Source organism: Naegleria gruberi (assembly GCF_000004985.1).
Source record: "Naegleria gruberi genomic scaffold NAEGRscaffold_48, whole genome shotgun sequence".
Lineage (NCBI taxonomy): Eukaryota > Heterolobosea > Eutetramitea > Acrasida > Naegleriidae > Naegleria > Naegleria gruberi.
In genome coordinates this window covers 219,222-237,805 of record NW_003163279.1, presented here as the reverse complement: position 1 = coordinate 237,805, position 18,584 = coordinate 219,222, and the positions used below count along the sequence as shown (strand labels likewise).

Below are 18,584 nucleotides of genomic sequence, written 5' to 3'. Positions count from 1 at the left end.
GTGAGAGCATTGCCTTTCCTTGTATTGAATTATATGATTACTTGTGAGATTTCTCCATATTGGCCATTTGATGTCTGTATCAAGTTTGAATTTGATGAATTTACACTGACTGTTCAAATATTCACATTATTGAACAATTCTTCTTATTCTTCTCCTCTTCCGATTTAATTTGAAGATATTTCAAGAATAGTTTGGTATCAATAAATTTAAATCTCTTCACAGACTCGATGGTTATTCTTAAAACTTGATCTCTCTTCCTTGGATTACATTCCATAATTACATAATTTACAATGTTATAATGTGAAATGTGCATTCTCAATTCCTCTTCGACCATTTTCTTAAAAGAATCTTCCATAAAATCCTTGTAAGTAATTGCAATGGTAAATATAAACGAGTTTAACCTTTTTTGCAATTGCACTTGCTTGTAAAATATATGAAATTGATCCAATACTGATTCGATATTATTAAAATCATTCTTGATAACAAGTGTAAAAATCATTCCATCACTCATATCGATATAACCTTGATAGAGTGGTGAATATTCCTCCAATAATGAAATGGGATATAATGAAATACATTTCTTTGCATTTTCCATTTCCAAATTAAATGTATAATTATCCTCAAGGCATGGATCATATTCCAAATCAAATTCCGAATTAATCAACATGTTAATAAATCCCATAGAATAATAATATCCATTAGAAGATGAACAAATAAAACGAGGTCTAACATCATCATTCTTTAAATCTCTTCCATAAGATAATGTTGGTATTAAATATTCTGGCAGAATCTGATCCAAATGATTTTCAAAATAAACTAATTGATAATAATACATCATTAATTTTCCATCGTTATTTTTCAATATTTCCCTATTCAAGTCATGATACTTGTTCAATAGGAAATTCATCCACAAATCATTTCCACTCGATGATGATGCATAAATTTGATAAATAAATCGACACGTTAGGGAGAGTGATTTTAATTCTCGGGATGGGTTGCTGAGGAATGGTACGAGTAGTTGTGTAAAAAAGGCTTCTCCGCATGTTTCGTACCAATGTGATGACAATGTTGACGCCGTTGTGATTGTCTTGTTTCTTTTCATTTTTTATTATTATGCAAAACAAGTTCACCTTTTAAATTAATTACCTTATCTTACTGGACTAGAGCATTAAGGAAACATGAATGTAAATCCCGTGTAGTCCAATGGCTAGGATACCTGGCTTTCACCCAGGAGGTCCGGGTTCAATTCCCGGCATGGGAGGATGTTTTGTTTGTTAATTTTTGTTATTGGAGCTCATTTAATTGTTCCAATTCCGGTTCCATTTACAGAAGCACATTTAACACCTTATTAGAAAGAATGAAATATCAATGTCGAGTACATGGTTTACATATACTGTTACTCGAAAATTTATGTTAGAAACTGTTTAGGATAATAATTGACAAATTGTTAAATAAGAATGAGAAGGAATTGTTGGCTTCTCCATATTGGGTCTCATATCTTGCATTGTAGCACTAAAAAGAACAAGGAATAGTTTCAATGACCTCTCTAGTTTATTATTTTCCAACACTTTCGAATAATTCAAATTCCTCGAGGAAAAAACAAGATGAATCCCTTTGATAATATTGATTCTCTGGTATTGAGTTTGACTGGAAATGATAACTTATTGTTGGAAGAAGACTTTCCAATAACATGTAGTAGCTCCATCAGCAGCAACATTACAGAAGAATCTGAAAGTTCCAACAACAGCGACACTCAAGAACATTTTCATCCAATCTCTTGTGTAAGATGTAGACGAATGCATAAATTTTGTTGTAAGTATTTGAGCTCACACCAATTGATTTAGACAAATATTTATGTTAACAAATTATTTCAAAAACAGCAAAAACAAAACCCTCATGTGAAAGATGTACATCTCGAGGAGTGGAATGCATCTATAAAAATAGAGAATCAAGGAAGGCGAATCAAATCTCACCAACAGGATCCTCAACAAAGAGAAAGAGGGAATTGACACTATCTGATTCATCTTCACCCAATAACAAACATGTGAGTGTCAATTTGGAAGAAACTCATTCCAACAATAACAAAGCGAGCATTGCATATTACCTGCCATGGACTTTTTCAATGCCTCTCCCATTTAATTTCTATATTACCAAAGATGTGAATGAAAGCATGAAAACATGCTTCAACAGAGATTTATTGGAAAAATATATTGAAATATACGAAACGAAATGCGAGAGAGAAAGTTTCATGTTGGAGAGAAATGCATTATATTGGAGTATACAAGCTCTGTGTAATCAATCATGTGGAAAATCGAATCTTTCAGAGGAATGTGCAATGAAATCTAGAAATTTCCTCTCAAAAAGCTTCAATCCAAGCTTTATTCTAGTTTCTTATACACATCTCAATCTAGGACTCTTTGAAATTGGAAGAGGAAATATGGAATTGTCGAATTTTCATTTACATTGTTGTAAATTTGGAAATCTAGTCAACCAATCACGATTGAAAAGGACAATTTCGTTTTTGGAACAATTTTCATTTGGAGAAATGGATGCATTAAACTTTGCAAGTCGATTACCTTCCGTATTTGAGTTTATTTGTGGAATTACACTATCAAGTCAATTGGTGACATTATTACAACAAAAAATTACGAAAGAAAATTGTAATGAAATTATCAATACTGGATCTGAAATTGTAAAGTTATGTATTTCGACCATTCTATCAAGAAATACAGATTCCAATAGTGAAGATTCCCCTTCGAATAGTTTCGAATTCACTCAAACCTTATTAATTGAAGGTTTAAAATTGGGAGTTTACGTCTCCTCTCTCAGTAGAACCGATCTGATAGAAGAATGCAGTCTCAGAATAACCTATCTATGTGAAACTGATTCATTCAATCATTGTAGTTTATTCTCAATTCCATTTATAGTAATGGCAACACGTGTCAATTTACAAGTTGTGAAAGGCATCAAGAATGGATCGAGAATGAACAATCAAATAAGTTTTGGAGAGCTAGGCATTCTTCAACCAATTGATTATTATGAAATTCTGCAAAGAAATCAAAATGCTCTCAATTTATTAAATTCTCGATTTTCACTCGTGTCGGTCGTTCATGGGAAATTGATGAAATCACTTGATGAAATCCTGTCAAACAGATAAACCAGTGAATATAAACCTATCAATATTGAATGCAATATTGAACTTGATCAAGTTTGTTCTCTCTTTACAATCTTTACAAAATTCACAAAAAAAATGCCAGAACAAGTATCATTATCGGAATCATTGAAATTTAGATTATCGAGTGGTAAGTAATATTTACATATCTCTATTTACATGCAAAATTTATAAAAATCATTTTAATATTATCAAAGTTTAGATGAATTGTTTTCGGATGATATTTGTTCAGAAATTGTTCAATATCTTGATTATCAATTTGTAAAAACAGTTTGTACATTAATTTCGCAACAGTGGGATCGGGTGATTACAAACAAGAAGGCGAAACTTTCCCTGGTCATGAGAAAAGGTTATTTTAATAGAGTTTGGATTTATTCGAGTTGGAAACATCATCATATGGAGGGTATTTTCAATTTAAAACTTGTTGGATTACGATTTATGCAATTTTTCAAACAATCAAGACATGTTGATCATGGTAATGAAACTTTATTCGAAAGTGTAGAGAATACAATTTGTAAAATGAAACATTTGAAAAGATTGGACATTGCTTCAAGTGATATTGGAAATGAACAAGTTAAAATACTATCTCAATTTAAAAATTTGGAATTATTAAATTTAGGGGATAATCATATAAAAGATGAAGGGTTGGAATTGTTGAGTGATTTGAAAGGTTTAACATTGTTGAATATTAGAAATAATAGAATTGAAAGTGTAGAATCAATTTGTAAAATGAAAAATTTAACACATCTTAATATTAAAAAGAATAGAATTGGAGATTTGGGAATTGAGGAAATTGCAGAAAATTTAAATCATTTGATATATCTCAATGTTAGTGGTTGTGGTATTACCTCTTGCAAGCCGATTAGTGAAAAATTACAATATTTAAAATCGCTCAATATTAATAGAAATAATCTCGGATCTAAAGGAGCACAAAATGTTGCTGAAATGAAACAATTGACATGCCTTTCCATTGGAAATAATCATATTCATGCTAAAGGTGCCTTATATATTAGTAGACTTGAAAAATTAACTGCACTTTGCATTAATGGAAATAGAATTGGTGATGTTGGTGCGGAGTATATTATCAAAATGAAACAATTAACCTTTCTGGATATGCAATATAATCAAATTGAGAATGTAATGGTAGAAAGTAGTGAAATTACAAATTTAACATACCTTAATTTAGGATATAACAAAATTACCACGAATGGATTGGTTTCCATCACCAAATTAGATCAATTGAAATCACTGTACCTACACTATAATTATTATTTGGATCCCAATTTACTTGAAAGAATGAAACATTTGAAAAAACTTGACATTTCGAAAAATTTTACTCAAAATGAATTCAAATCAATCTGTGAAATGACACATTTGACATCATTAATTGTCCCACGAAATTCCATAAACAAAACTGGAATTCAATCAATTACAGAGTTAAAGCATTTAACTGAACTTGATATTGAAAACAACGAAATTGGAACAACAGGTGCCGAAAAGATAAGCGAGATGAAACATTTACTAATTCTCAAGATTGACTATAATAATATTTGTTCAGAAGGGGCTCGATTTATCAGTCAATTACCCAATTTAACTGCTCTTTCGATTGGCGCTAATAATATTCGAACTGTAGGAGCTAAATATATTGGTCAGATGAGCCAATTAACTGAACTGCGCATTTACAGCGATTATGAAATTGGAGATGAAGGAGTTAAGGCTATTAGTCGACTAACTCGTCTCACAAAACTCCACATTAATGGCATTGGAATGACTGATGAAGGAGCAAAATCCATACTTGCTTTGAAAAATTTAACATGGCTCTGTGCATACTGGCCAAACCCCTATGGTAACCAAGTTAGAAATATGCTTAGAAAATTACCTGCCCTTCAACAAATTTTTGTTTAATAATCTATATATATCTATTTACAAAATTAATTATTTCTATACTCGTAATTTTGCGTTTCCTTAATAGCCAATAATTCAATTGCTCCTTTTTCAGTTGTGGTGAGAAGTTGTGATTTTAAGGGTAAACATTTGCTGTCCATTAATTTCATTTTGTGTTTTTTTGAAATCATCTTTGATTCTGTATGTTTCTTTTTTACCACTAGAACACTTTTAACTGGCAGATCATCATGGGCAACCAATGAAATTGTTTGATTTGTGTCACTTGCCAATGTTGAGAAGGGAACCACTGAAATATTTCCTGTATCATTGCTTCTCGATTCTCTCTTTTGTAACTCTTCCTTTCTTGATAAACATTCCTTCCCATAGTATCTCTTTACTCGAGTGAACATTTTGCAACAACAATAACCCGGCTGAATATCCTTTCCAAGTAATCTACTTGCAACCTCTATTCCTTTCGGTGATAAAAGATAGAATCGGCTCCAATTCTTTTTCTTATGACCACAAAAACAACAGACACACTTTTCGTTTCGGTAGTCGAACTTTTCATCTGGCCGTTCGAGGTGCAGTTTATCCATTTTATTGAAAACATAATTCTTGTTGGCACTGGAAGTGATGATTTGTTATTCTGTAAAGCCAATATTTAAAATTTATTAAATTAAAAATTAAAAAAAACAATAAAAAACATGTCTCCCCCAATCCACTATTCTATTTTATCTTCTTCCAAGCTCGCAAGTTCTGACTATCAAACCATGCCATGGAAGAATGGTCAAGGAACTACCAGACAATTTATCATTTCTCCATCAACGTGTACATCTGTTAATGATGATTTTACATTCCGTTTATCGAGTGCTCAGATGAAAACACAATTTCATCAACAACAACCTCTTGAAGAGCAACAAACAACAACAAACTCTCAAAAGGTCCCCTTCTCATCCTTTGTAGGCTATTCTCGTGTTTTAATTTATACTCAATGTAATCTATCGCAACATCCACAACAAAAGACTACACATCCAACACAAATGTACATTATTCAACAACATGAAGAACAAGATTCATCAAGGAAGGAATTAATACAAAGGGATTATCTTCCACTGATGGTTCCCTATTACTTTTCTGGTTCTGCCAAAACAGAGTGTGAATTAATTCCTTCAACAATCGATGAAGGAGACCAGGAACATTTAATTATTGACTATAATGTCATGACGAAGGATGAAAGAACCAAGTGTGAGAAGGTCGTTTGTCGTTCTGTGCATGACTTTGATTCATCAGAAGAAATTAATTTGTTGCAATTATTGGATTTATTACCAGTAACAACAACTTCATCAACTACAACAGAACAAGATGAAGAAGAACAACAAATAGATACTAGTAACAATCAAAGGAAGTGGCACTTGTTTTTATATGTACCCGATGATTTGGATGCCTTGGTCAAAGTTAACATTCCAAAATCATCCAATCATGATGATAAGAGTTCTATTCACATATTGAATAGAGATGATACTTTGCAATTGGAAGGTGTTGGAGATTATTCACAAGTAATGTCTCAAGTTAAGGTTACTTTTGAACCATTTTCTAATGAACAAGAAAAAGGAGGAAGTCATGTTATTGGTGTTTTAATTATTGAAAATTAATGAAACTACATGATTTCAAAATGTTTGGATCCTTTACAAAGTCTGCTATTTGTTGTGATAGACATGTTAATTACCCAAATCAGCTCATTAATCACTTAACCATTTTACGAGTCAACTGTCGTTTAATAACATCAAATAAAAATGCTCACACAAACACAGGCAGCAAATACAAGCCTGGAACTACAGCTCGGGTTCATCAACATCTCTACGAGCATCAAGGAATTTGATTCCAACCTTCTCAACACCATCAATACTCAACTCTATTCTCCCACTCAAGTGGAAATTTCCATCTACACCTCACGACACCTACAACATAAACAAAGTTTTTCTGCCGATCAATTAAAAACCAATACAACCTCTATTTCTACCACACTCGATATAGAAAATCCATCCCGTGATGTGATTTCCATACAAATTCAAGTCATTCCCGAACGTTCACAATATTTCAATACTGAGGATGCCTACTTGTTTGGAGGAATTATATTGACTGATTTAATTTCACTAATGAGGGATCAGCCCACTGTGAGGAAGGGAATCTTTTTGGAAAACATGTCTCAATCTTCTAATGTCTTACAAATTCCATTAATTTGTGAGATTAGTTCATTTAGTGCGAAACCTAAAGATTTTGGTTGGAGTAAAGAGTCGAGTGGAAAGAGTAAATTGGCTGATTTTATTCGTTCCACAGTTTATCAGGCGAAGAATGTTCAATCTCAACATTTTCAACAGAAACAAACAGTGCCCAATTCTAGTCAATCAGAAACTAATGGAAGATTTAAATATTTATCTGCAAGTCAAAATAGTAAACCAAATAGACAACAGGTGGAGAACTTTTCAAATAAGATTATCAAGGTAAATCCTTTCACTTCGGATCAGACACCTAATTTTGATTCGAATATGGCTTCTCCAAATTCAATTCTCCAAAAGAAATTAATTCGATATCCAACTATGGAAATTAAAAAGACCATCATTGTAAGTAATTATTTCCATGAGTTTATTCTAAACTTTATTCAGAGAAATTTACAAGGATTCAAATTCTATTTGAAAAAACAAAAGGATACAACAGGATTGGATATTTATGAATATAATGACAAATCCTTTCCAAACTCTGGACAAGAATCTTACTTTTTCAGTTATCAAATATTACAAGTGTTGAATCATTTATTGGAAAATAATCAAAAGGAATTATTTCAATTGTGGATTCATGCTCATGATTTCTTCTCATCTGAAACGGAAATGAAGAGGGAAAATTCATCTGGAAATTTATCATTAGCAGGTTCGTTTGCCTCAGTCTTTGATAACTTAGAAGAATCTCCCAAATCTACTCCTCCACCTTCACCAACTAATACTCCTCCTTCGGGTAGCTCTAATTTTTCTAATGGAAATAACAAAAGAGAGACAAATAATAATCACTATTTAAACTCCAAATATATTTCACCTGATTATTTGAGAAATTTCCTCACCAATGATCCGTACGTTCAGACCTTTGTTCATAATGTGACCTTTCTCTCCAGTGACATGTTTCCATCAGTACTGCATTCACACAGAGGGAAAACATTTAAAAAACTAATTGAGGATGAGAGTAATGAGTTGGAAACATTCCTGAACTATGTCGAACGACTTCACGAGAATATTACCAGCGTCTATGAAAAGAATCATCTCTACATGAGGTTGAGCAAGGTTTTAAACAAGCAGAACTTTGTCAAGGATGTGAATTTGAAAGAATTTTTACAACAGAATAGTACAGATTTTGAATTTTTGAGATATCCAGATTTGGATGCGATCAAAAGCGTCAAGGTTTTGAAATTTATTGATATGCTCTCGGAAAAATCTCTTGAAATTATTAGTCACGATATTAGAGGTACAGATTTAGAACCTTTGGAATTTAAAATTGCAGACACCCTGTTAAAATCATCATCTGCAAAATATCTGAAACAAATATTGGACGAAACTCATGACTATGAATCAAAAATTGTTTCTGATCCAAAATTTGACAGACTTTTCGAGGTTGTTCCCTCACTCTTCGAGCCATTCATGTTGCCAATGAAAACTCTAATGGCAATTATTGACCAAACCATGATCATTTTCAATCATGGCATTGATGCAAAGGTTACTGGGACCTATGTATTGAAAAATTCCACCTCCATTACTAATGACTTGATGGAATTGAAAATGTTCATCAAAAAGTCAGAGGCTGGTTCTGGTTTATACTTTCACAATGTGAGATATGTTGATTATTTGGCCTATGTTTTCTCCAAGAATCATAACAGATTATTCGAAATTCTTAAAAAGACAGTTTTAAACTTGTCTAAACAATTTGATTGGAACAGAGCATCTTCTTGGATTGATTCAATTATGGAACGTTATCATGGAACATTCTTCATGGATATCAAGAAGAGATTTGGATTCAAGGATAATCAATTCAGTACCTTCCTCTATACTATTATAACAGTTATGAAAGAGTCAATGCTTACAAAGCATCGTCAGGAGGAAGTCAAATATTTGCTGGAATTGATTCCAAAAGAATTGCCAGAACATGTCAAGAATTTGCCATTACGATCTGTTGAAAAATTAGACAATCCATTCGATAATAAGGTAATTGTTTACAAACGTGGTATTATTCCTCCAGTTCCAATATTCAATCCACTACTGATTAGACCAGTTAAGAGCAAGGAACCAACAGCAAAGAGAATTATTGCTGGCAAGATGGAGGTCTACTCGGCCAATCAGCCCTACCTCATTCAATACAGAAACAAGACGATGGATAATGAACTCATCGATAGAAATGAATTGTACTACTTGTTCCTGACAACGAGTATCTTTATCGAAAAGACTAACACAGACAGTTCATTTAAGCTAATTTCCACTGCTACCTCTACCATAAAGAAGGAAGAGAACACCACAACAAAACAAGTGGAAATACCTCTTCCACCTCCAAATATTAACCAACCAATAGATGTCAAACTCTTTATCAAACCTACTCCACTAGAAAAGGCAATCCCTCCACCACCTCCCCCTACTTTGTTTTCGAAAGCTAGTACTCCAAAATCCAAATCACCAATTCCACTCTCAAAACCAAAGTCCAATAAGATGTCATTACGAGTTGAGCTGGAGCAAAAATTGAAGCTGTTTCGTGAGGAGGATGACGAAGAAGATCCTGGTCAACAAACGGATAATATAGTTCTTGGAATTATTGAAAAAGCAGTTCCACTCTATTCTACATTTATAATGCACAATTTACCATTGAAACACTTGTTGAGTATGGGAAATGTGTATATGGCACTTTCAGAAAGTATCAAACGGAGATTCCCAACTTTTAATAAGTGGCTTCCTGATAAGGTCATTGGCAGAATTTGTCTCTTTACCACACCAACAAGTTTATTCATTCTGAGTTTGGTTTCGAAACAATTTTTTGTTCAATCCCATTCAATCACTTGGCAAAAGGAGATTTACTCAATTTCACCCTCATTTGTTGGCTTCCCTGCTCTTGTTCACATGAAAGTCAAGTGTTTAATTCACAAGCATAGACAGAATATTTTAACATTGAGAGATTGTTTGCATAATTCCCAAAATATGTATCAACTTGCTGATTTGAAATATCGGCTCAAAGGTATTGGATTTGAAGCAATGAGTTCAATATTCGACAATACGAATGCTCTCATCAATCAATTGACCTATTTATATCAAGAAGAAAAGCAATTTGCTCTCATCAAGTATTTCTACAGCTATTACAAATTAATTGGAGCACTTCACTATGAGGTTTCAAAGCTTTCTACCTACAAGTTGGAAAGAGATATCCTGAAAAAGATTTGTGCTTCTCATATTGTGTTAATTTGCCTTTCGAAGGAGACTCTTCCAAATGTTTCGAACATTCCAGATCTTGGAAGTCATCCAATAGCTGTTACAAGAAATATGCTCAAAACTGTTTCGTTGAAATATCCTAATGTTAATATTTGTATGGTTCTTTCATACTTTTACAATATCAATGAAACTTATTGTAGCAAAATGTTTGAATATTGCAGATTGTGGAAGAATATCAATGATACTATTCTAAGATATAAGGAAAATTTACTAGAGGTGGAAAAGATATTCCAGAAAGAAAAAACATCAACGGATGGATTGAACAAATTTACTGGAAAGGTCAATGATCTTTTAAACAAGACCAACAAGGTTGACAAGTCAAAGCTTGTGGAATATGAAAATCAAATCATCAAATATCTTGTTAAATGTGGAAATTATTATAGATATTACCTTACTGTCTATGATAAGAGTGGTGGAATGTCATTGGACGAGGCTATGTTTGTAGCCATTCAACTCAACCAATTTGAAGAGCTTAAAGAATTAATTTCCAAAGGAGCTAATGTCAATGCCCTCAGAAAAGGCAAAGACATTGCTGCTGAAAGTCTCAGAACAAAGAATCAAGAAATGATAGATTATTGCCACTTGACACGGATTGACAATATTCAAAAAAGTAATGAGAAATTACCAGTTGACATGAATCTACTCCTCTACGCGATCGATAACAAGTATTGGCCTGTAGTCGAAATCATTGCTAGGAAAAATAAGGAGCTTTGCTTTGAGAGCTTTAGAGGACTGAGACCAATTGATTATTGTATTGTCAACTCTAAGTATCCAGGTGTTGAACTATTCATCAATGCAATGATTACGGATGACAAGAATTTCAATGTGGAGGTTCTATCAAAGGCTTGCTTTATAGCAATTGATTATGGCATGACAAGTGCTTTGAAATACCTTGTTCAAAAAGAACCAGAGCTTGCCACCAGAAGAACCATTAGTGATATTAGATATCAAGAATCTCACTATTCGAATCCTTCACTTATTCTATATGCACTCAGAAAGAGATCAACCAAAAGCGTTGTAACACTCATTGAAATGTTTCCAAAGTTATTAAATGCTCGATTGAATCATGGAAATGAAGCTGAGCAAGCTCCTGCCAAATCGAACAGTAATGGAAAAACAGGTCTCAGCCAATTGATCAATAATGGAACTCCTCTCACTTTTGCTGTAGAGACGAATCAACAAGAATTGGCTTTCATCCTAGTTGAGAAGGGAGCTGATGTGGATGTTAAAAAGAATGGAATGGATTTGGCCTCTGTTGCAGAAACAACTGAAAATTCAGACATGATTATTTGGGCACGAAAGCTCCTTAACAAATCCGAAACCTATCTCTGTTACAAGTTTGAAGTGGAATATATAGATAACATGTTGAATCTGTATCGTAAGAGATTCAAAATGGTTGTCAATTATTCTGAGAGTGTTCAAGATTTTGTGAAAAAAACCAAGCTCAGATGTGGAATTCGAGGTAGTTACGAATTGCAATACTATGATCCCGATTTTGAGGAATTTGTGGATGTTGTGGACATGAAGGATTTACAATTATTGGATGATGAACTCAACCTGATTAAATTGAAGAGAGTCAAGAATACTGTCGATTCAATTCTTCCACAAAGAGCAGGCAATGGAAGATATGAACAATATTTGGGAATGACTCTTGATGATCGATACAAAATTATTCGAATTATTGGAGAGGGAGGATTTGGTATCATTTTTGAATGCCAAGTGTTGAATACACCAGAGGAACCAAATGTGGCAATCAAAACCATCGCTACAGGTAAAAATTCAATTCAGAAACCAACACAAGATGCTGAAAATGAAGCCAATCTTGTCAAGCAATTGGATCACCAGAATGTGGTAAAGATTTATGACACTTTCCAAGTCGATACCGAGCATTCTTCCATGTTTTGCATTGTCATGGAACTGTATAAGGGAGATGTCATGTCCATCATTAGTGAATCCATCAAATCAGCCACAACTATTCCACTGCCAATTATTTGGAAAATCATTTCTCAAACCACCCAAGCTCTTAACTATGTGCATTCCCAACAAGTCATGCACCGAGACATTAAACCTCAAAACATCTTTATCAGAAGAAGGGATATTGACTCGAATTTGATTGAGGTTGTTTTGGGAGATTTTGGTATTGCCAAAGAGAATGCACACACTACCAAAAATACCTATGCTGGTTCTCTTTGCTACATTTCACCAGAATTACTATTGAATCAACCTTATGGATTTGCCACTGACATGTATTCACTTGGAGTGACATTGTATCAATTATTAACTTTGGATACTTCTACTTCAATTTGTTCCAAACTCATTCACTCTGAAGAACAATGGTATGTTTCATTTTCAATATTTCTAATTAATGGTCTGATAAATTATTCGAATTATTACCTATTCAGCTTCCAAGAAATGACCAAAGCAATCACAGATCACTACAGCAATACCCACAATCAAGCATTGTTAAACAAACTCCTCAATATCATGACTCGTCTTCTCAAATTCCTTCCTCAAGCTCGCCTAACTGCCCAACAACTCGTCCAAGAAGTAACTTGATTCCAATTCCAAACAATTCCAATTTTATTTACAATTTCATCATTAAATTTACAATTTTTCCAAAATAAATACAAAAATTCAATCATCATCTCAGGAATGAAATTTCCAACATGATGATGACAATAAATACTAGTAGATAAATAGATGACTAAAAAGATTACCAATTATTGATCCGATTTCTTCAACCAATTCGGAAGTTCAATAGCCTTTGCCTTTTCCACCAGTGGAGCCAGAGGTGCTTTAATCTTTGCAATGTATTGTCGTGCATTGTCGACATCGTCCATGATTGGACCCATCACAATGTGATGATACAAGCCGACAACGAGGAGACTAACTCCGACTGAAATTCCGACAGTTTTCAGGACATGTTTGGTTTCGTCATCGAGTGCCATTTTTTTTTATTTTTTTTAAATTTACGATTTGATAATTATTTAAATAGTTAAATAGTTTAATATATTTAAAGATTTTATAAAATTATGAAAAATTAAAGATCATTCAATTACAAAGATATTTAAAAAAAATGGCATCATTTAAAAACATACTTCCTTCCACCATTGATGAATTACAATTTATTAACTATTTAAAAATCATCAAACAAGATGCTTTACTAAATGAAACTAATATGAAACAAGTTTCGGAACAGGTGGATCATTTATTCCGATCAATTTTAAATCATATCGATGAAGAGTTTGAGAAGGAAATTATTTCTTCCTCTGTAGAAGAAACCAAACTTTTCCAATATTCGGTACCAAAGAAAGTTCAAGGAGGTGGATTTATGTGTAGCAGAGTGATGGATGAGAAACCATTCGATTTGTTCGAACAGGTTTTTGTTAAATTTATGGAAAATTGTGAAAAGAGAGAGTTGGCAAGATATGTCCACCTGTTGTACAAGTTGGTGAATGCAATTCAACAGCAAGTTGGTTGTGATTGGATGGGAATTTATAGAAATTTTGAAGGGTGTCTCTATAAGATGAGTTATTATGGAAAGTATTCGAGAGCTGATTTTCCAATTGATGAGGAACATGCAAAGAGTTCAACCAATTCATTTGTAGCACTGAATAGAGTGGTTGTTACTTTGGATGATGTGAATAGTGCTTCTGATTCTGGTCAACCTTATTATAGCTGTGATGTAAAAGTACAATCAGAATGTTGTGCACCAATTCTGGACATCCAAAATGGGACAACATTGGGCATTATTGATGCTGAGGCACACAATGCTCACTATTTTACATTGGAGAGGAGAATTTTCATTGTTCGAGCATGCTTCCTTTTAGGATTCATTCTTCCAAACAATCATTAAGGACTTGTTGATGTGCATTGAATTGTTATACTTTAAATTTATTTGGAAAGTTAAATAAATCTCATTTGTATCTCAATAGAGATCTCAGTTTCGATTCTCTAATGTCCTTCAAAACATCAATTATTACCCATTATGGGATTTCATTCAATTTGCCAGTCTCATCACAACTATATTTTACCTTTTAGGAAACTTGAACAAGTTCAAGGTACTTTTTAAAGCATCTACTTCTGCATGTTGTTGGTAACTTTTCTCAGAATGTTCGTTATTGTGTTTTGTTCTTATTGAAGAGGTACTTGATGAATCATCTTCACTGGACTCAGATTGAGAATAGATGCTATCATGTCTTGGCACCAAATTACCAAATGAATTTACCATTCTCTCAAGGTTTTCATTCGATTCAATTCCACCACTTGCAAACAGTGAAAAATAAAACTCTGAGGTAAACACCTCAAGACTATTCTTTGGAAGATCTGGGCGTGGGGATAATGACCTTGGCATTATGGAATTGCTTATAGTGCATTGATTACCAAGTTCATATTCTAATTCTTCATTAGTCATCATACTGGATGTTGATGGAGTATTCTCAATCGTCGTAGAGACTGGAAAGACATTAAAAATTACAGAAACATAATCTAACAAGATTGCCAAAAAGGCCCATAAATGATACCAATTGGTGTGGGTTGTTTCTTCTGATTTTGATGTTTCCTTGATGGATACTGAGGCAGATGTTACCTGATTGAATGAGTTAAGCATTGAGAATAAAGTGGAATTTGAACGGACGAGTGAGGGTAATGATGATGATGATGATACTCTTATTCCTTGTGAATGAATGATATTGAGCATTGTTTCTTATTGAAATTTCACAACAGGGAGAAAATATATTCTTGTCGTTTTATATGATTCTCAACAAAAGAGTGTGAGTTTGGGATATTGAGGTAGTTTTTTGAGTAGTGTAATGAGAAAGCTAGCACTGCTTTTGCCTCAATTTAAATTGCAGGAAGCCTTATTAATATTATTCTGTTGAATATTCGGTCCTGTGAAAAGAATCTGAAAAGATTCAGCACTTGCTTTACCCGTTGTGGAGAATTAGCAAAAAATGTATTGAGCGCATGGCCTCCTCACCACAAATAAGGCAGTCAATTGTGTTTGTGCTGATGAGAGGGGTATCATCAGCCTTAATAAATGTGCAAAAATCTCATTCAAAAAATCAAAAAACAATTTATATGATGTGGATCTTAATGGCGAGCAAATTGATATGAATTAATTTGTTGTACTGTCCTCTAACTGTACAGTTTCTGAAGTTGCTTCCAATGTCGTGCTTTCTGTTTGGGCTTTTTCTTCCTTTGCCTTCTTTTTATTCTCTTCCTCTTCTCGTTGCTTTTTATCGTCTTTCATCAATTTTCTAAATTAATATCCAAAATATATAAATTAGATAAGGTTCATCATCATCATCATCATGATTCCGAATCAATGTCCTCATTATTTACTAACAATATATTATGAACCTCTTACCTATAATCACCAAAGATGACTTTCATTAATTGTCTCTTTTGAACATCGGCAACGGAATTTGATTGCAATGTGGTAAGAACTCTCTTGGTTTCTTTAATTTGATATGCATCAGCATCCTTTCTAGAGAGTCCTAATTCCAATTGTTGAATACACCAATTTAATTCATTCTCTAATTGAACCTTCTTTTCTTCCGAGAGGTGAATTTGTGGTGGAGCCTTTGTTGATGGTGCTTTACGTGGTGGCATTTTTTCAAATAACTTGTTGAAAACGTAACCTAAACTTAAATGTAAACTTTTGCTAATAAACTAATTATCATCATCCAACATTTGAATATTTGAATTACAAGAAGGCTGGCAAAAATTGCGCCAAAATATATTTTAATTTTTTAAAAAAATTCAAAACCCAAATTGCTTGTCGTGTTGGGAACGAATTTTGCAACGAAGAGTAAGAAGTGAATCGGAAAAGATAAGGTTGGAAATACTTTAACGGTCAAGTTGGTCATTATGTTACGGCCCATTTGTTCTAATGAAGTAGGAGACTAGGCAATTTAATCATGTAGGTCAATGCTCGCAAGACCTGTTGTGGAAGCGAGCATGAACATAATTGATGCAACATCTTTTAGTTTTTTAATTACGGATTTAATAGATCTTGAATTGTGATCTAATCACAAGAACATCACAAGAACAATCAAAAGAACTAGAAACGAAAAAAATTAACACAACATGGTTACGGGCAATATTGAAACACTAGTTCAGTTTGTTTTTCGTTCAGTAACGTTACCTGGCATAAACATGATGAGTGGTACAGGGGTCATGATCCTCTCTTCATTTCTAGCATTGATGGTTACGTACATTCTTGTTACCTTGTACAAACATAGAAAGGAGGTCCAAAGAGTATCTCACATACCTGGACGAAACTATCCCTTCAAACTATTGTTTATCCTCTTTCACAAGAATGACTTTTTCTGGAATGATAAAAAGCAATATCACAACTATAATGAATTTGGTCCCTACTGGAGAATTACAGTAGGAGACAAGACAATCTTTCACACATGCAAATTGGATCATTACAAGGAAATTGCCATCACTAAAACAAAATATTTTGAAAAGGATGAGGAAAAGTTTTTGGAAATTCAACCTTGTGGACCAACCAACAATGTTTTTGCATCGAGAGGAGGAGAATCTTGGAAGAGATACAGATCCATATCTTCAGTTAGCTTTACAGATTCCAAACTTGCAAACTACATGACTCCAATTAATGATATTGTAAAGAATGTACTGACCTACGTTGAAAACAATCAAAAGAATGAAATCAACGTATTTAGATTACTCAATAATGCAACACTAGATGTGATTGGAAGAATAGCATTTGGATTGGATTCGAATTGTGTTGGATGACAAGGAAGAATTACCAGAGCTATCCAGAAGGAACTTTCTGGCCGCTCAAATGGTCTTGATGATTCCAAAAACGGTGATTATCACCTTGGGAAGAATAATTCCAGCTTGGTTGTGGAAGGATGTCACAGATTCTTCTGAATTATTCCGTACATGGCCAGAGTACATTAAGAATTTAGTGTTGAGAGAAAAGGAAAGATTGGTAGAGAATATTGAAAATACTGGTCAGGCCTCAATTGATGTGGATAGAGATAATTTCATTACTCAACTTTTAAAGTATGAATCTCCAGAGTATGGTAAATTGAGCTTGGATGAAGTTGTATCTAATACTCATATTGTTCTATTGGCTGGTTCACGAACAACAGGCATAAGTTCAAGTTGGCTTATTTTCTTCTTGGCAAAACATCCTCAATACCAACAAAAGGTCTTTGAAGAAATTCAAGACTTTGTCAACTCATCCTCCTTCGAAACACGTGACTCTTCATCCTCTCTCAATTTGACTTTGAAAGATATTGATAATAATTTTGAATATTTGAAAATGGCCATGAATGAAACTTTACGTTTGCAAGCCTTGGAGCGCAACAGGAATGGCGAGGCATGGAAAAGGTACGGTGTGTAATAAAAATAGAATTGGCAAGGAACAGGGAAGGTTTGGTGACTTATTTTTAAGAAACGACCCAGGTACGGCAGAAAATAGGCACGGGAATAGGTTTGCAAACAAGGCATGGACACTTTTAAAATTTTTATAAGTCATTTCCACCGTTGAAATCCTTGCTAATTTTCTATAAAAGTACAAATAACACTTATTTAACAATAAATAACCAATATGAATTTTAAATTAATCGTACTATTATAGAATGAGTCCTTTACTACGTAAACTTAATTTTTTACCTGAAAGGGTTGAACAACTAGCGAATAAATAAATTATTATTTCTATTTTAATTTTTTTTATTGTAAAAGAATTTCAAAATTTTTAAAATTTATAATAATTCATGATTAACATAAATTGATTCAAGTAAAACTTGGAATCAATGTAAACTACTTGGCATCTAGCATTGATATCTTTCCAATCAACATTTAAATTGGAAGATTTCACTCTATTTAATTTTCTGAATTGACATACTTGGTGATAATCATTTGTAACAATCCACACCTTTCCAAATTTAACTGTATCTTTTGTATGTGATTGAATACATCCAATGTATAATTTTCCTTCTTGTTTAAACATTAAGTATTGATTTGGAGCAATTGCTNTA

General features: G+C 33.3%; 9 protein-coding genes and 1 non-coding gene across 10 annotated transcripts in view; 7 read left to right on the top strand and 3 right to left on the bottom strand.

Moving 5' to 3' along the window:
* Nucleotides 1–121: 121 nt before the first annotated feature.
* On the bottom strand, nucleotides 122–1,102 carry NAEGRDRAFT_71718 (uncharacterized protein; the record flags this gene model as incomplete). The annotated part of the gene is made up of 1 exon (XM_002673152.1): nucleotides 122–1,102. The coding sequence occupies one exon, from the start codon at nucleotides 1,100–1,102 to the stop codon at nucleotides 122–124; it is 981 nt and encodes a 326-aa protein (XP_002673198.1).
* An 87-nt stretch (nucleotides 1,103–1,189) lies between these two features.
* On the top strand, nucleotides 1,190–1,261 carry NAEGRDRAFT_t533. Its single transcript has one exon. It is a non-coding gene; the product is annotated as a tRNA-Glu (tRNA).
* An 861-nt stretch (nucleotides 1,262–2,122) lies between these two features.
* On the top strand, nucleotides 2,123–3,157 carry NAEGRDRAFT_71717 (uncharacterized protein; the record flags this gene model as incomplete). The annotated part of the gene is made up of 1 exon (XM_002673230.1): nucleotides 2,123–3,157. The coding sequence occupies one exon, from the start codon at nucleotides 2,123–2,125 to the stop codon at nucleotides 3,155–3,157; it is 1,035 nt and encodes a 344-aa protein (XP_002673276.1).
* A 534-nt stretch (nucleotides 3,158–3,691) lies between these two features.
* NAEGRDRAFT_71716 (uncharacterized protein) lies at nucleotides 3,692–5,077 on the top strand (the record flags this gene model as incomplete). Its single annotated transcript, XM_002673229.1, has 1 exon — nucleotides 3,692–5,077. One exon carries the CDS (start codon nucleotides 3,692–3,694, stop codon nucleotides 5,075–5,077), a length of 1,386 nt encoding a protein of 461 aa, XP_002673275.1.
* A 683-nt stretch (nucleotides 5,078–5,760) lies between these two features.
* NAEGRDRAFT_71715 (uncharacterized protein) lies at nucleotides 5,761–6,708 on the top strand (the record flags this gene model as incomplete). Its single annotated transcript, XM_002673228.1, has 1 exon — nucleotides 5,761–6,708. The coding sequence occupies one exon, from the start codon at nucleotides 5,761–5,763 to the stop codon at nucleotides 6,706–6,708; it is 948 nt and encodes a 315-aa protein (XP_002673274.1).
* A 549-nt stretch (nucleotides 6,709–7,257) lies between these two features.
* On the top strand, nucleotides 7,258–13,122 carry NAEGRDRAFT_71714 (Serine/Threonine kinase; the record flags this gene model as incomplete). Its single annotated transcript, XM_002673227.1, has 1 exon — nucleotides 7,258–13,122. One exon carries the CDS (start codon nucleotides 7,258–7,260, stop codon nucleotides 13,120–13,122), a length of 5,865 nt encoding a protein of 1,954 aa, XP_002673273.1.
* Nucleotides 13,123–13,642: 520 nt separating this feature from the next.
* On the top strand, nucleotides 13,643–14,422 carry NAEGRDRAFT_51763 (uncharacterized protein; the record flags this gene model as incomplete). The annotated part of the gene is made up of 1 exon (XM_002673226.1): nucleotides 13,643–14,422. The coding sequence occupies one exon, from the start codon at nucleotides 13,643–13,645 to the stop codon at nucleotides 14,420–14,422; it is 780 nt and encodes a 259-aa protein (XP_002673272.1).
* Nucleotides 14,423–14,596: 174 nt separating this feature from the next.
* NAEGRDRAFT_71712 (uncharacterized protein) lies at nucleotides 14,597–15,265 on the bottom strand (the record flags this gene model as incomplete). Its single annotated transcript, XM_002673151.1, has 1 exon — nucleotides 14,597–15,265. One exon carries the CDS (start codon nucleotides 15,263–15,265, stop codon nucleotides 14,597–14,599), a length of 669 nt encoding a protein of 222 aa, XP_002673197.1.
* Nucleotides 15,266–15,682: 417 nt separating this feature from the next.
* NAEGRDRAFT_71711 (uncharacterized protein) lies at nucleotides 15,683–16,179 on the bottom strand (the record flags this gene model as incomplete). Its single annotated transcript, XM_002673150.1, has 2 exons — nucleotides 15,683–15,824; nucleotides 15,935–16,179. The coding sequence occupies 2 exons, from the start codon at nucleotides 16,177–16,179 to the stop codon at nucleotides 15,683–15,685; spliced, it is 387 nt and encodes a 128-aa protein (XP_002673196.1).
* A 549-nt stretch (nucleotides 16,180–16,728) lies between these two features.
* Nucleotides 16,729–18,584, top strand: part of NAEGRDRAFT_71710 (uncharacterized protein) — a gene marked incomplete at both ends in the record, with an annotated part of 2,558 nt that continues 702 nt past the window's right edge. Inside the window, 2 exons of the mRNA XM_002673225.1 lie at nucleotides 16,729–17,250; nucleotides 17,300–17,939. Coding sequence (XP_002673271.1) covers nucleotides 16,729–17,250; nucleotides 17,300–17,939 — 1,162 coding nt within the window. The remainder of the gene's footprint in view (nucleotides 17,251–17,299; nucleotides 17,940–18,584) is intronic.